Raw genomic sequence first — 15,248 nt, 5'->3', positions numbered from 1 at the left:
TAATAATTGGTTCGGTGTTACCGGGTACAGATCGGGTTCGGGTATTATTTTCCAGTAGAATTCGGCTACGAATTACTAATTACTATAGATCGAGTCAATATCAGATTAAATTGTTAGACATTTTTTAATTGATGATAAGATTTTCCTTAGTTAAGGCAAAATAGTTAAAATGCAAATCAGTTAGTGATTATTACTTTGTTACTTTTACTGGTTTGACTGTAAATTAAAATTAAAGTTTTATCATTGACCATTGATTATTAACTCTAAATATATGAAACCATGTATGTATAAAATTTAATTTATTAAAATTTCTATTACTTTATTAGATTAACTAATAAGATGATTGAGTATGAGTCGATCATACCTCTATGTTAAAAATTGGTTCAGGTTTACAGCATTTCGATTAAAAATTCATTTGGGTTAAGTCGGTTTTAGCCGTATCAAGTTCGGTTTTGAGCATAATTCGGATTGAGTATGACTCGGGTCAGTCACTATTAGGTTTGGGTAATCTCGGTTAACGGTTATATGTCGGTTATAAAAATTGGTCACAGCTCGGGTTTGATTTTACGATTTTCGGTCAAAAATCGGTTCGGCCGCAACTTCGGTTCGGATAATGTCGATTCGGTAACCTAAAAAAGAAACATATTTTCAGGTTAATTAACTTTCGATTTCGTTCCGGATTTTTGGGGCGGGTCACATTTGAACAGCTCTAAATAGGATAAAGATCGGAGTCGAAAGTCCAACCCCCCACCCCCTCGTGAGTCGCAAATTCGCAATGACGAAGTGACAGGCAGGCAAAAGCAATGGCAGCCTCATCCAGTTATTCCCAACAACTTGTTTGTTCTTTCTCTTCCTGGTTTTACTCCTACTTTTTCTCATAAAAGCTGCTCTCCACTCTTTATTTTACAATAAAATATAATACGAAAGTATCTGTTGTAAATAAATAAACATTGAAAATTTAATATTTACCCTTCTATTTAATCTAACATACGAAAGTATCAAATTGATTCGGGTTTAAATTCGGGTCATATATAAACATGTCAGAAAACACTTGACCCAAATCCAACTTGTTTAGGTAATTCGATTGAAAACCACAACCTTGACCAGACCTGCAACAGATCAGGTCGACCTGATTTCAACCCACTTAAACTGTTTATATTTTTTGTTTTCATTTGAAAGTTTTTAACATTGATTACTTCTAATTTTTTAGGCATAAATTTTAAACTTTATGCTTTTTTATTGTTTATTTTGTTTTTACTATGAAAAATAAGAAAATATTAAATGAATTAGGTTTAAATTATACTTATTGATTTAACTTGAAATTAACACATTTAATTAAATAGATTATACAGATTTGTTTTAGGTTTAAAATTTTGACCTGAACCTAACCCATTTAAAAAATAGATCAAGTCGAGTCGACCTATTCAATTAATTGGGTCAAAAGTCACAACTCAAATCCACTTATCTCAGGTTAGGTTCAAGTCGAATTAGCAGGTCAGGTCAGCTATTGTCAGCCTGTCAGGCCTATACTTGTCCTGTTTAGTTTTTGCTACTATTCACTTATTAAATTTAATTTGTATTTTAATCTTAATCTATAAGTTAAATATATATAAATACTAAATAGTGAGTTTTGTTTGATTCTTCTCAATGTAAGAATTACTAATATCAATTTTTTTATAATTTTTAATTAAAAAAAATTAGAGATATTAAGAGTTAAAATAGTACTTTGATAAATGTGAAAAAACTAAACTAGGAATATTAAATAATTTTGTAAGAGTGAAGTTCATTTTTAACATAATTATAATTGTCTTCTCGTGTGGAACTCAACTCCATTTTACACTCAACTCCATTTATATATATTTCTAAACTTTATAGTAATAAAAATAATAAAAATTACTCTCACTTATTCACATATATTGTCTTTTTGTTTTTAACACTATTTATTAATTAATTTTAATTAGTATTTTATTTTTAATTTATAAATCTAAATATATTTATGTAGAATTTTGTTTAAATCAATGAAAATATAAGTGTGAGAAATATGAATGAGTAAAAATAGAAAATGAAATAAATATGATGAAACAGACTTAAATGAAAAAATTGAACAAATTTCATAGACAAAGAGTATTACAGATTAAATTATTGTACAGTACATAATGATAAGCGTACTGAACAAAAAGGGACATTAATCTAATGTATATAGGAAGAACAATAAAAGTTGATTTTGTAATGTTTGATGTGAGGACAAACTCAATAAAATTTCACTCGATTATTTTGTATATTTTAATATTCCTATTACCTATTTAATTGGCACATAATTTATATTTAGGTTATTATTCTATTTAATTTGTATATTTTTCACTTTTAATAATGATTTTCACAATTCTATATTAATACCTTGAAGATAAACATTATCCCAAATGGTAAAAAAGTAATAGTAGTGAATAGTTGTAGTAGAAGTGTTTTGAATAGTGAATATTTGCACTGCCTCAAACTCCTTGAGTATTCAAGAGTATCAGTAATACATAATGGTATTCATTCTTATTAATTTTTTCCTTATATTATATTATCCTTAATTTTTAATACATTTAAAATATTTTCTCTAATTTTGATTTTATCTATTTATTTCTATTCTCAGCTTGTTATTGGTCTTATTAGTTTTTTTGTTCTTTTATTTTTTATGTTATTATAATAATCATAATTTGTACACCTGGCAAATAAATTAAATTGCACAAACAGTAGTTTATGAATAGGTTCAAAAAGATTTTCTTTGAGGAGTGCAATATGTGAATATTGGGCCACCAAGCATGATAATAAGAACAAAGTTCAGAAAAATGGGAAAAAATAATTATGGTATTAGTGATGCATCTGTCCAATTGTTAATCGGGATATACGTTTACACGTACACAATGATTGGTACTATTTACTATTTAGCAGACTCAACATGTCCACCTAGGATAATTAAATTACTTTACTCCAATATGATTAAAAATTTGGGAGTCTACAAAGTTTGACATATAAACAAAAATAAGATGGTTTTAAAATATTGAAAAAAACCTGTTTTAAATTCTTCTCTATTTCTAATCAAACTGTTTTAATTTTATTAACTTTTTAATTCTACAACTTCACATTTAGAGTTTTAGTTGAAACTCATTATGATTAAATATTATTTTTAAATAATTATTAATTTATTCATTGACTTAATCTGATACTGTCCCAACCCAAAACCCAACACATATACACATTTGGGGTTTTTTTGCATATCATTTATCAATACTTAAAACATAACCAAACATATAAAATCAAATAAATGTTTTTATATACATTAATTTTGAACCAGCATATTGTTACAATAAATAATTTAACACGAATTAATTTTTGGTGAAGCATTAATTGTTAAATATTTTTTAAGTTTTATGGTGCAAACTCAAAGAAATAGAAAAAGTATATGATTATATTTGTATAAACTTTAGTGCTAAATTAGGATTTACCTTGATATTGCTATATACAATTGTCCATGTTTGAATATAAAAACATTAAATGTATGGTAAGTAGGTATCAAATTCAAATAAAGCAACAACAATAACAACAACATGATAATAACAACAATAGCCACGATAACAACACCAACTTTAATTTAAACATTAAGAATATTGTAAGTAGACTTGGTGGGTATTAAGTATATTGTAGGTAGTCATTAAAAATATAATAAGTGGACATTAAGGTTTAATGGGTTGGGCATGAGAGACCGGTTGTATGATACTCCCTCCAATTCACTAGTAATGTGACATTTATTGTTTAGACATTATTCATCTCAACTCTTAATTTGTATTTTATTATTAATCTCAAGTGAGATCTTGTTTGATTCGTCTCAAAATAAGAATTATTCATATTAACTTTTAATAATTTATAATTATTTACAATTAAAAATATTAAAAATTAAATAATATATTAAATAGAATTTATGAAGCAAATGAGACATTTATAGTAAATTTAAGTGAGTATGAGCAGACGACACGACCAGCCATGATATCATCACCGAATAGAGGAGGTGGCGAAACAAATCTTGATTTAGGAACTCTGAATCGAACCTTCTCTCTGTTTATGTCTCTCTCCACTCTGTAAGCAATAGCATTAAGCATATACCTTACCTTACCTTACCTTACACAGTTACACTTTCCTTTTATTTTCCTCCTTCCTTTTTGACTTTCTTCCCTATTTGCTATTTCTAGTTTTCTACTCATACACAACTACTTACGGGATCTCATTTCCCATGAACTTCACTCTATCCCACCCCACTTTCTTTCTCAATTGCTAGACTAGACTAGACTACACTAGATCCATTGTTTTCCTCTTCTTTTTCTACTTTTACTTACTGGTATGTTCCCCAACTCTTTTTTTTACATCACTCTTTTCAATTTTGTTTCCAATTCCTGTCATTTCTGTTTCTGTGTATCGGCTTGATTTTCATTTTTATGCTTGGATTTTTATTGGGTCTTTTTCTTTTTGTTGATTGTATTTGTGGGTTGATTGTCATTTATTGTTGGGTTTTATGAGCTTGTTATGATCTCAACATGATGACAAAAATGGATTTGATCTAGATTAAATTTTGGGGTTTGTTAAATTTGGGTTTATTCTTGTCTAATTTGATTTATTTATTTGTTTGGTGGTTTTTATTGATTTTGCTCCTTCTATGCCAATTTCCATGCAGATAATTTGTGTTTTTTTTTTTTTTTTTTGAGAATTTGCTTAATTTCATGTATCTATAGTTGTGTTTTAGTGCCCAAAATAGTTGTTATTTGAGCTTTTGAATAGGCGTTTCTCATTGTACTAATGATTAGGGCTTTGACAATATGTTTATTTTACCAAGGATTAAAATTTATAGGGTTGACAAAATTATTAATTTACAGAAGCTGTAAGAGTTTGAGAATCAATCATTATGCGTACTCCGTCATTATTGGCACAATGCTTGCCAGGATTAGTGCCTCATGATCGAGGAAGTCGGAGTATCTCTGCTGTTTCAGATAGAGATGCACACTTTACTCCACCGGCTGTCGAAATTGTCCCTTCAAAGGTAACTAAGGCTAAGCAGATATGAAATTGTTGATACTAATTATGTTGAATTCCTTTGAATAATAATAATGGCAACATGACGAGGTGGTTGTTTCTTAGGTGGTGCAGACTTCTAAGTATGAAGCAGAGCAAGCTAATGGGCAAGGGCTCCATGAATTCAAGGTCTTTCCTTCTTATTGTTTTTTTGTTTATTTTGAGATTTTGCAGTCCGAAATACAACCTTTTGATTGATTTATTGTATTGAATATATACCATATCAATTGCATATGTATTGGTCCAAATTTGGGATTAGCGGTTTGACTTTGCTGTTGGATTACATACTCGTCTATCAACCGAATGTGGAGGATTCATTTTATGCAGTGGCAAATTTAGGAATTTGTAAGAGGGATAACGTAAATCGTCACTTATACTGTAATTTAAATGAGATTCTACTCCTACATTGGAACATAAACATCAACCTAAATGTTATAAAATCACTATCAAAAAGAAAAGAAATATGAAACACAAGAAGCAAGTGACTCATAGGTGCAAACGAAAAAAATTATAAAGCAAAATTGAACAACCTTTTTTGTAGCTTTGAAGATTTGAATTCTTGACCTCTTTCAACATATTAAGAGACCTTAACAAATAAGATACCTTCCATCTTTTTTTTCTTTTCATTCAATATAAAACTATTTTTGTCCAAAAAACAATGGTAGCACTTGCAACCTCTTGCTACAACATAGAATCGCCAATTATTTTATGGAGCCTTATCACAATTTACAAAGAGGTGGTTTTGATTGCATAGCCTTTTGATTGATTAACTACTTTCTGCAAATAATTAAAATTTGTTTAGTTAGTGTTTTGGTTTCAATGAGACTTGAGCTGAAGGTCATTAATGAAAAATATTGCTTAACGTTTGTACTTTGTAATATTTTGTTACTTGACATTCTTTTCCTTATTTTGCTTGAAAGAAGATAATGCTCAATTTCTATAGTAAGTCTTTGGCATTGTGTCTTGAAAGAGGCTTATGGTTACCTTTTTAAGGCTTGAAACTGTACTAGAATGAATTAGCTGTTGATGATAATGATTAGTGAAATTAACATGTCAGATTATGTTGATGTTGTATAATAAATTGTATTTAAATGTGTGATTAGATGAATTTGTATGAATTTGGATGAATGAAAGTATGTGTATTGATTGTAAATGTAAACAAAGGATGAATTGTAACATAGAAAGGTTACAATGATAATACAAGCTTTCGAGAGGCTATATGAGTCAAGAACTCATCCCAAATCTATTACAAATTAATGAAATCATATTTTCATCCTTCCCTATCTTATTTATACTACTTTCTTATTCCGTAATTAACTACTTACTATTTTTTGTTTCTTAGGTAATTCCTATATTGCCTTAGCATTATATGAACCTAAAGGTAACGCAAGACTATGAACTAAGGATATTTGGCTTATGTTCTTATAATGAACTTAGAGCGTATTGTAACTCTTTTTTGATTAATGGAACAAAAGATGCCTAATAAATGCTAATGGGGTATTTGATCGTAGCTTTAAGGTAAAATATAAGTGGTCGTATTTGGAGTTATACATGGTGCTTAGTCCTGATAACTTGTTGATTAATTTGTGAATTAGATATTTCAATGATTGTAGAAAATTGAAGATTTGTTGTGTTGAAATAGTCTTGTCATTTTGGGTTTGTATAGTTGAGTGAGAGTTGGTTTGCTTGTCCTTACTTATCCATTGATGGATTGTTACATTTTGTTCAAGTGTCGTGTCATCTATCTATGACCTTCATAGCTAAATGAGTGTAGAAATTGCTAATAAGGTCACATTCAGGTCAATAAATGAAGGTAGCTAATGATTGAATTAAGGGATTGATTGCTGAGTTTCTAAACTGATTTTATGTTGTTTTTGATGTCTTAAAACATGAAAATATAAGGGAAGTTGGGATGGATTGTTAAGGAATGATTGTAGTAAAGGTAATTATGAAACTTGATACAGAATCCAAATACAAGTGTTCATAAGGTAGGGAATGGCATATGGATCAATTCAAAGGATAGTTAACAAACATTGAAATCTCAATGATAGAGGTACACCACAAAGAGAATGCAAAGCTTATAGGATCATAAGTGATGTAGAAATTACTAAGTATAGGAACTTTCTAGTTTGATTTCCAGTCCAAGAAAATAAAACAAGAATCCAAGACAATAAAACAAGACAAGGTTTTGAACAGAAGTTTGATTTGATATTTCATAACTCACTAACTTCAAATGTATTACATCATTACCTATTCATAGAATGAAAGCAAAAGAACAACTAAGCAATTAAACTAAGAAACTACACTAATAACTTATGTGTAGAATAACTTCCCTTGGGAAAGCTGCCTAACTTCTACCATCTTGCATTTCCACTTGATTTAAATTCTGCCCAATTTTCCCATTTTGCAAATAACCTCCAAATAAAGTTGTTCAACTTGGTTTTCACAAAAAAAAAAAAAAAATAAATAAATAAAAAGAAAGTTGTACAACTTCCTCCACATCTTCATAATAACCCCCCTTTACTTTTTATCTTGCAACTTCTTCTAGAAAGTTGAAATCTGCATTTTTAATCGTCAAATAACCACATTTGGAGGGAAGAAACAAGTAACCATCTTTGGATAGTTTAAGCTCACATCACATGCCAGACTAACTTTTGAACATAGCATCTGATTAATAACTTCACAATTTTCATACACAGAAGATCAATTTATACTTGTGTATTTGATGCCTTATAGCTATTGTTTAGACTTGCTCCTTATCTCCATGTGTGTGGACATTATTACAACAAGCTTAGCATTTAACTCCTAATTTACTAACTATTAAAGTTTAACCATTTCAAAATTTTCAAATTAAACTATAAAAACAAAGAGTTCAAAATATTAAAGTCAACAACACTCCAATTAACTAAAGAGATGAAACCTAATTAAAAACTAAAATGTTAACTAAAAGAACTACTAAGAGATTAGATATTTTTTTTATGAATCTCAAATAACCTAAAAAAAAGCTTAAAGATCTTAAGGAACCAAGCCTCAACAATTAACTAGTTGATCTTTGATAAAATTGATGTTGGGTGGTTGAATATGCAACATCTGTCAATATTATGAATTTTGACCACTAGCAATGGTCAAAAATCTGTATTCCGAGGTTGATCAAGTTGTTTGGAACTGGAGGGGAAGGAATGTGGCTGAAGAGCATTCTCATAGGACGAAAAAACTCCTAGTAAAATCTTTGTTTATCTCTCTGATTGATTACATATCAACATTCATAAGTAAAAAGATGCAATATTACTCGCGATTGCGGTGATGGTAGTGATATGGTTATCATAACATGTAAGTATCGATCAAAAAGCATGAGATATCACTTAATACGACCAAAACGCGGAAAATATCATGCTCCTTTTTTTCTAAAACCTTTACATTGCGGCCAATGCGATGCGAAGTGACCTTATTTTTGCACTGTGAATTTACTTTCCAACGGACCAGCATTAAAGGGATAGTCATCCGACCCCTTTTTCAATTTTCTGCATCTGCGCCGTGCTGTTGCTTAGGTTATGATGTCATATGCACATAAGCACATTTGATTCAACCAAACTTCTCTGGTATCATCACATGCTCTTGCTTCCCTCTTTTTAGGCCATTTGTAGTCGTATAAATGCTTCAGTCGAGACCGTTAGTTACACCAAATTTCTTTCACTGCTGTAGCTTTCATACATCTTTTTGTAACTGTAGCTAACTTCATCTACCACATATTGCTATCATAAATGTGTTTGATGGAGACGGGGGAGGATGGAGGAGGAAGGAGCTATTAAGGCTTTACTTTTAAATGTTTTGTTTGGCCTTGTTTGCAAGAGAACTGTGGGAAACAGATTTACTTTAGACACATGCTCAAATAACTGTTGAATGCTTGCTTATAGTAATAGTATTGTTCTTGTAACATTTGAGTGGTGAAGCTCATTTTATAATTAGTAGTTACATAATGTGTGGCTACAAGACTACTTCTATTGGTTGAATAGGTATCTTTGAGTAACCATTGGAAATGTTGTGGGATATTATTGTGTATCGTCGCTTTCGTCAAATTGTATTGCCTCCATAGTTTTGTCATATAAGTAAAGTTTTGTCTTTCCAAGACTCCATTATGGTAATTTTCTAACAATAAGCATGCAAATTACGAATGTATCCATGTATGAATTTTTTGTATGTAAACTGTAATTAGAACCAATGCTGGGTTTATACTGACTTATCCAAGAGAGCTAGACAAATTATGTGAAGTTTATGCGCCTTATCCTGCAGTAGTGGTTTTTTGTCTTAGCCCTGTAAGGCTTTTATGCTTGGGGTTGGTATTGGAGCCATTCTTATATCTACTATATGTGGAATTAAATCAAACTCGTATGTGTTAGACTAGAATCCTAGACAAATGGAACTGATCAATTGCAGATGCATTGCAGGGAAAGATTAATGTTGCAGATATTGTTGGCTTCAGTGGGCTGGAGACTATATGCCCTAAAACAAATGGTAGGTGAACTGCTACTCCTATAAGCTTCTAGTGTAGTCTGCTGTTATTTCCTGTGAAAAGGTGAAAGTTTATAAACATGTTTGGTGTAATATATGTTTTCTACTATGTGTACAGCATTACTAAAATCGTGGGATAGTTCTATCGATGTTGTGAATGTCCTAAAACATGAGATCCGTGATGGACAGTTAAGCTTCCGGGGAAAACGAGTACTTGAGGTATGTATTGTATATTTGTATGGACAGAGATGTTTGCTTGAACTTTTTCTAGTTGGTGGTTTCTTTCTCATAGGAGATTTCTGGCTTTTTCGTTATTAATTGGCCCAAATCTTTTTGAGTCCTTCACAGTTAAATTGTATATATTGAACCAACAATAGCTCTTATTGCTGATTTCCTTGAGACTATTTTTACTTTTGAACCGAGATTGCTCACCTGTTTTCTCTTTCACAGTAATAATGGAAACTTTAATCTTTGGGATGATCCTCTCTTTAGTTTTATTATCATTCACATGTTTCAAATCCAAACAATTTTAAAATTTGGTTGATGTTTTTTTTTTTTTTTTTTTTTGGACAGCTTTCATGCAGCTATGGACTTCCTGGTATCTTTGCATGCTTGAAGGTATATATCCATACTACTTGATGGTCATAACTTATTTTCTTTTTCTCTGCTGCTAAATTGGGTTGGATATTCCACCAGTGTCACTTGCCTATCTTTAAATTCGACTATAGTACCAGGAAAATTACCTGAATGAATTCTGTACAAGATTTTCAGATATTTATCCTTTTGTGCCATGTTTTGGATGGGGAGTTCCATGTGCTTTAGCTTTACCGCGATGATAAACAGGAGCTGTTTTCTTGAATGAATCAATGATAAAAAGGGGGATGTATCAACTACTTACATTTGTGCATTTATAAAATTGATCAATTTCCTATTTAGAACGTATAAATTCCATATTAATAAACATAATTGTTATCAGTTGGATCGCTGTTTGATTGACCCTCTAGGATTACATAATTCAAGAGAACAACTAATCAAGGCTTGATTGATGGAGCTAGTTGAAAATTTTAACTTACGCTCTCCAATGGCTTTATGAAAACTGAATATTTCAAGGTGAAAAACATTCAAATTCGATGAGTCAACTCTAGTTGATGGATAGAGAAACGATGTGAAAGTATGTATAAACTTTTTGACGGTCTTTTCTTTTCGGCAAATGCAGGGTGCCAGTACTGTGCATTTTCAAGAGTTAAATGCAGAAACTATAAGATGTGCAACGATACCCAATGTGTTAGCTAATTTGGAGCATGCTCGAGAGAGGCAAAGCCGCCAACCCGAAGGCCCTCTGACTCCATCTAGGCAACCCTTGGCTCCAGCTGTGCATTTTTATGCTGGGGACTGGGAAGAGCTACCCACAGTTTTATCTGTTATGCGTAATGAGGTTTTCGAAGCCACACCTGGGATGAGTATGTGCTTTTCAGAAGACGATTTAAATGATGGATGCAGTAGCCAAGATGGCAGCATAACTGGCCAGGAGTCCTCTGCTAAGCCTAGACGTTCTCGAAAGCTTTCGGGAAGCCGTGCTTGGGAAAGGGCTAGTGAGGCAGATCATGCGGAAGGTGGTTATGATGTCATTTTGATGACCGAGATTCCTGGCTCAGTTACCTCTTTAAAGAAACTATATGCATTGATAAAGAAGGTTAGCCCCATTCTTTCACTATTGATGCTCGCCAACGTCATTTTACGACTTTCCCGTTTAGGCTTTTACTAATGCTGTTTGATTTACTAGTGTCTTAGGCCTCCCTATGGAGTACTATATTTAGCAACAAAGAAGAACTATGTTGGCTTCCACAGCGGATCTCGACATTTGAGAAGTATATTAGATGAAGAAAACACTTTTGGAGTTCATTTAGTGAACGAGATAGCTGATAGAGAGATCTGGAAGCTTTTCCACAAATGATTACATAATACTCGTTCTAAGATTTGAGCTACAATTTACCCGATTCTCATCAGGCGCTTGTATCTGTATAATATGTGCGGCAAATATTGTTCCTTGTATTATTATTCTTAGTGATAAAGTGTACCTCCCCGTAATTAGGTCTAATTTTAAAAACATATTTTAAAAGAAAACATAAACGAAATTCAAATTATTGGAGTGTTATCGCTACATCTATTCCCAATAAGGAATAAATGTAAGGCTAAACAAATATATATTTATTTTATACAATTTAAGAATTAAATAATTCTACAATGAAAGTGAAATTAACTAAGACATGAGAGTTATAAAACCAATTTCTAGGTGAATTTCACTTCATGTACTCCACACGATTAATAACTTGCAAAATAAAAATGCAAGAAAAACGAGGGAAAAACTTTCAAAATCAGGAAATTAAGTAATTTTAATTTCATCCCGTAAAACAGTTTAGCTTGAAAGGAATAGTTTAAGAATAAAAATTATAATCAAGCTGAAAATAATTTTGAAAAAAAAAATTATATTTGAGCTAAAAATCAATTTGTGAAAACAATATAAACTCACATAAACCAATTAATTAATTTAATATTTAATGATAAACAACACATATATCCAATTACTCTATTAATTTGAGGGAATGAGAACGCCAGTAAACCGAGGTTTTACCTTTATACCTACTTCATCAAGAGGTCGTCACCCCAAATAATTCATCAAGGCCAGCAAAGTAGTCTTAGATAACCCTAATGTGCACACCCCTTCTACTTGGATCACAACAAATAAAAGGAAGACCAAACACATATCAGGTAGCAGAAATAATAATACATGTTAGCAGCTATACTAACCAAATAGGATAACAGATTCATCACCCTTATACTTAAATCACAACAAATATAAGAGCTTCAATTCCCTCGTGTTTCACTTTACGTGATTTAATATATTTAATAACTAGTCGCAAGCATACAAACATATAATTAAACATACATTATTATTATTTTATATTAGGATCATAAATTTTCCAAGAAAAATATAAGAGTATATCAATAATATCCAATTGTAATCTCATTTTTCAAATTACCATTTTTATATCAATTGGTGGCAACATGAGATAATCTCATAAATATTTTTCTTCCAAATTCAATCACATTTTTAATCATTATCAAAACAATAATATAACTTTCATCAAAATAAAAATATTATAAATTAAATATGTAACAAATTAGTAGTAAATATCATTTTGAGAATAAAATGTAAAAAGTATAACATCATATAAAAGCACATTTTCCATCTAAACACATTAATTATCACTTAACACATATTACTAACAGGATAGCCCTAATTAGATGAACATTGAGAATTACCTTGTAAAACAGCCTTAGAATATAAATGTACGTTTCTAGTAGTCTTCGTCTACAAATTTAATATTTGAAGTATAATTGTTGTTTGTAATTTGTATATTGAAAATGTCTAAAGATTGAAAAATACTATCAAGGTAAAAAAGAAATTGATAATAATAGATGTAAAGAAAGACAAATGGTTGATGAGAGAAAAAGAATAAGAATGAGAAGAAAGAAAATTAATATAGTGAAATAATTTAAAGAGTAAATTGGTTAATTCATAATAGAGGAAAATTAGAATATGATGGAAGAATGGGAAGAATAATGGAGTTAAATGAGGAGCTATTTTAGGAATTGGGAAAAGAAATTTAATTTTGAAATTTTTTTTTAAGTATAAGTGTTTTTCAAATTCAATTATTGTTTTTTATCTTATTTTATTTTATTTATTTATTTTATTTAAACCTAATTTGTTTTTCTTTTTTTTTTTAACGTACAATTTTTTAACAAATTTATTATTTTGTTTAAATTTTCTAAATTTTACATTATTAATTATTTATTTTTTCTATTTTTATTTTATTTTATTTATTTATTATTATTTTTTAAAATATCTCAAATATTACGTAAAGTTATGAATTAAATTTGAATGTTTAGACAACTGATTTTGCATTGTAATTTGCTTTTTCTTCCTTTTAGATGCAATACTAAGATGTAAATATATGTTATTTGTGCAAGGTAAATTCTTAGCAGTTATATACATATAATTGAATTTAGAGAATGTTTTTGAAGAGGAAAAGGTAAAATTAGAAGTTCAGGAAAAAAGGTGACGATATAACAAAAAAAGTGGGAAAATTTTTTATGCAACGGTTGTCTGGGTACAACCACGGATAAATGGGCTAAATAGTCCATAGTCCAATTTTTTTAATAATTTTATATCAATTTTAACACTTATAAGATCAAATTGAATACTTAAAAGGCTAATTTTAATACTTAAGTTGATTTAGTTTTAATTCTTAAATTTGGTACTCCATATATTATAATTTATTTTTAAAAAAATTCATTGCAATAGTTAAAAGATTTTTAATTCAAGGTTTAAAAAACCAATTCCAACGTTAACCTAGATTAGGCATTTTAAGTCTCAAATTTGGATTGAAAAAAATTATATAAAAAAAATAAAATTGTTGTATGAGACGGTCTTACCCACAAAAACATCTTATACATGAGTTAAATAGTCCATCTAATACATACGACGAGAATCTCTTTATTTAAAATCGTCTCACCGAGACACCGAGAGACGGTTTCTTACAAGAATAACTAAAAAACATTATTGGTGGGACTTTGTTGAGGTTATTGCTTGAAAGTTTGAATTGGCAATTTAAGTATTAAAATGAGCATTTTACATCTTAGAATAGACAATTTTAGTTTTGGTTTTGGGTGATTTAACAAAGTTATTGGGTTGGGCTCTTCATTTGATCGCACAGATTGAAAGGTCTCACTGGGGGTGTTCATAACCGGGTACCCGGCATTTCGGGTACCTGAAATCCGGGTACCCAATTAGTTGGGTAGCTATGCGTCTCAATCCGAATCATCCGGGTACTTGAATAATGAGTACCCGAATAAATCGGGTCGGGACACAAGTTACCCAGTTATATTTGTGGCATTTTAGTAGAATTTATAGGAAAATTAGTATTGATTTTTCGCAAGTCGTAAATTCTACATAAGTGATTTGAGGATAGTTCTTACTTCTTACATAATATTTGGAAATAGCACACAAAGAAAATTAGTAAATAAATGAAACTTCTATTTAATTGATAGTATATGAGGTTGAGAATAATAAAATCAATTTCATAATCATACTGTAACTCAAGTCTCCAACTGATGCTGCAGCTCCAAATTTATAATCAAATTTATAATTATATACTCTCTCATGTTCTCCCTGTTAGTCTCATTTTCAAATTTCAAATAGGATTAAGTCACCCTATTAATTTCATTTCTATTTATGACATATTTTTATTACCACATTACCCTATTAATTTGAAACATTTTTCAGAATTTGGGAGGAAGATTAATTTTTTGGAGGGAATCATTAATCTAAGGATGGACATGGACCATTAACAACTTACTAATTTCCATTCTCTCTCCTTATCATAGGGACCTATTTGACCCATCTAAAAAATGGTGAAAAGTCAAATGAGACTAATTAGAAGAATAGGAGAGAGTATGAAACTTCTATCTAATTGATAGTATATAGGAAAAGCGCTTTTGAACTCTAAAAAAAAAATCTTCTTAATGGGTCAACGGACACCTGTTATAATTTAGTTTGCGACCCATGATCC

At 30.2% G+C, this 15,248-nt stretch overlaps 1 protein-coding gene across 1 annotated transcript; it reads left to right on the top strand.

The window, feature by feature from the left end:
* Window positions 1–4,029: 4,029 nt before the first annotated feature.
* Window positions 4,030–11,988, top strand: LOC130820931 (uncharacterized). The gene is made up of 8 exons (XM_057686490.1): window positions 4,030–4,378; window positions 4,911–5,074; window positions 5,173–5,235; window positions 9,552–9,618; window positions 9,734–9,834; window positions 10,189–10,233; window positions 10,832–11,308; window positions 11,399–11,988. The coding sequence occupies exons 2-8, from the start codon at window positions 4,940–4,942 to the stop codon at window positions 11,567–11,569; spliced, it is 1,059 nt and encodes a 352-aa protein (XP_057542473.1). The 5' UTR covers window positions 4,030–4,378; window positions 4,911–4,939; the 3' UTR covers window positions 11,570–11,988.
* The last annotated feature ends 3,260 nt before the right edge of the window (window positions 11,989–15,248 follow it).

The sequence above is a fragment of the Amaranthus tricolor genome, chromosome 1 (assembly GCF_026212465.1).
Source record: "Amaranthus tricolor cultivar Red isolate AtriRed21 chromosome 1, ASM2621246v1, whole genome shotgun sequence".
In the NCBI taxonomy this organism is placed as follows: domain Eukaryota; kingdom Viridiplantae; phylum Streptophyta; class Magnoliopsida; order Caryophyllales; family Amaranthaceae; genus Amaranthus; species Amaranthus tricolor.
Note: the sequence above shows the minus strand (reverse complement) of the source record. Positions and strands in the feature narration are given on the sequence as shown.

Bases quoted from the DNA above. Each gene is read 5' to 3' on its own strand.
- LOC130820931 (XM_057686490.1), top strand. From the start codon at position 4,940: ATGCGTACTCCGTCATTATTGGCACAATGCTTGCCAGGATTAGTGCCT. The intron at 5,075-5,172 runs GTAACTAAGGCT...GTTGTTTCTTAG, and splicing joins TCGAAATTGTCCCTTCAAAG to GTGGTGCAGACTTCTAAGTA. The intron at 10,234-10,831 runs GTATATATCCAT...CGGCAAATGCAG, and splicing joins GTATCTTTGCATGCTTGAAG to GGTGCCAGTACTGTGCATTT.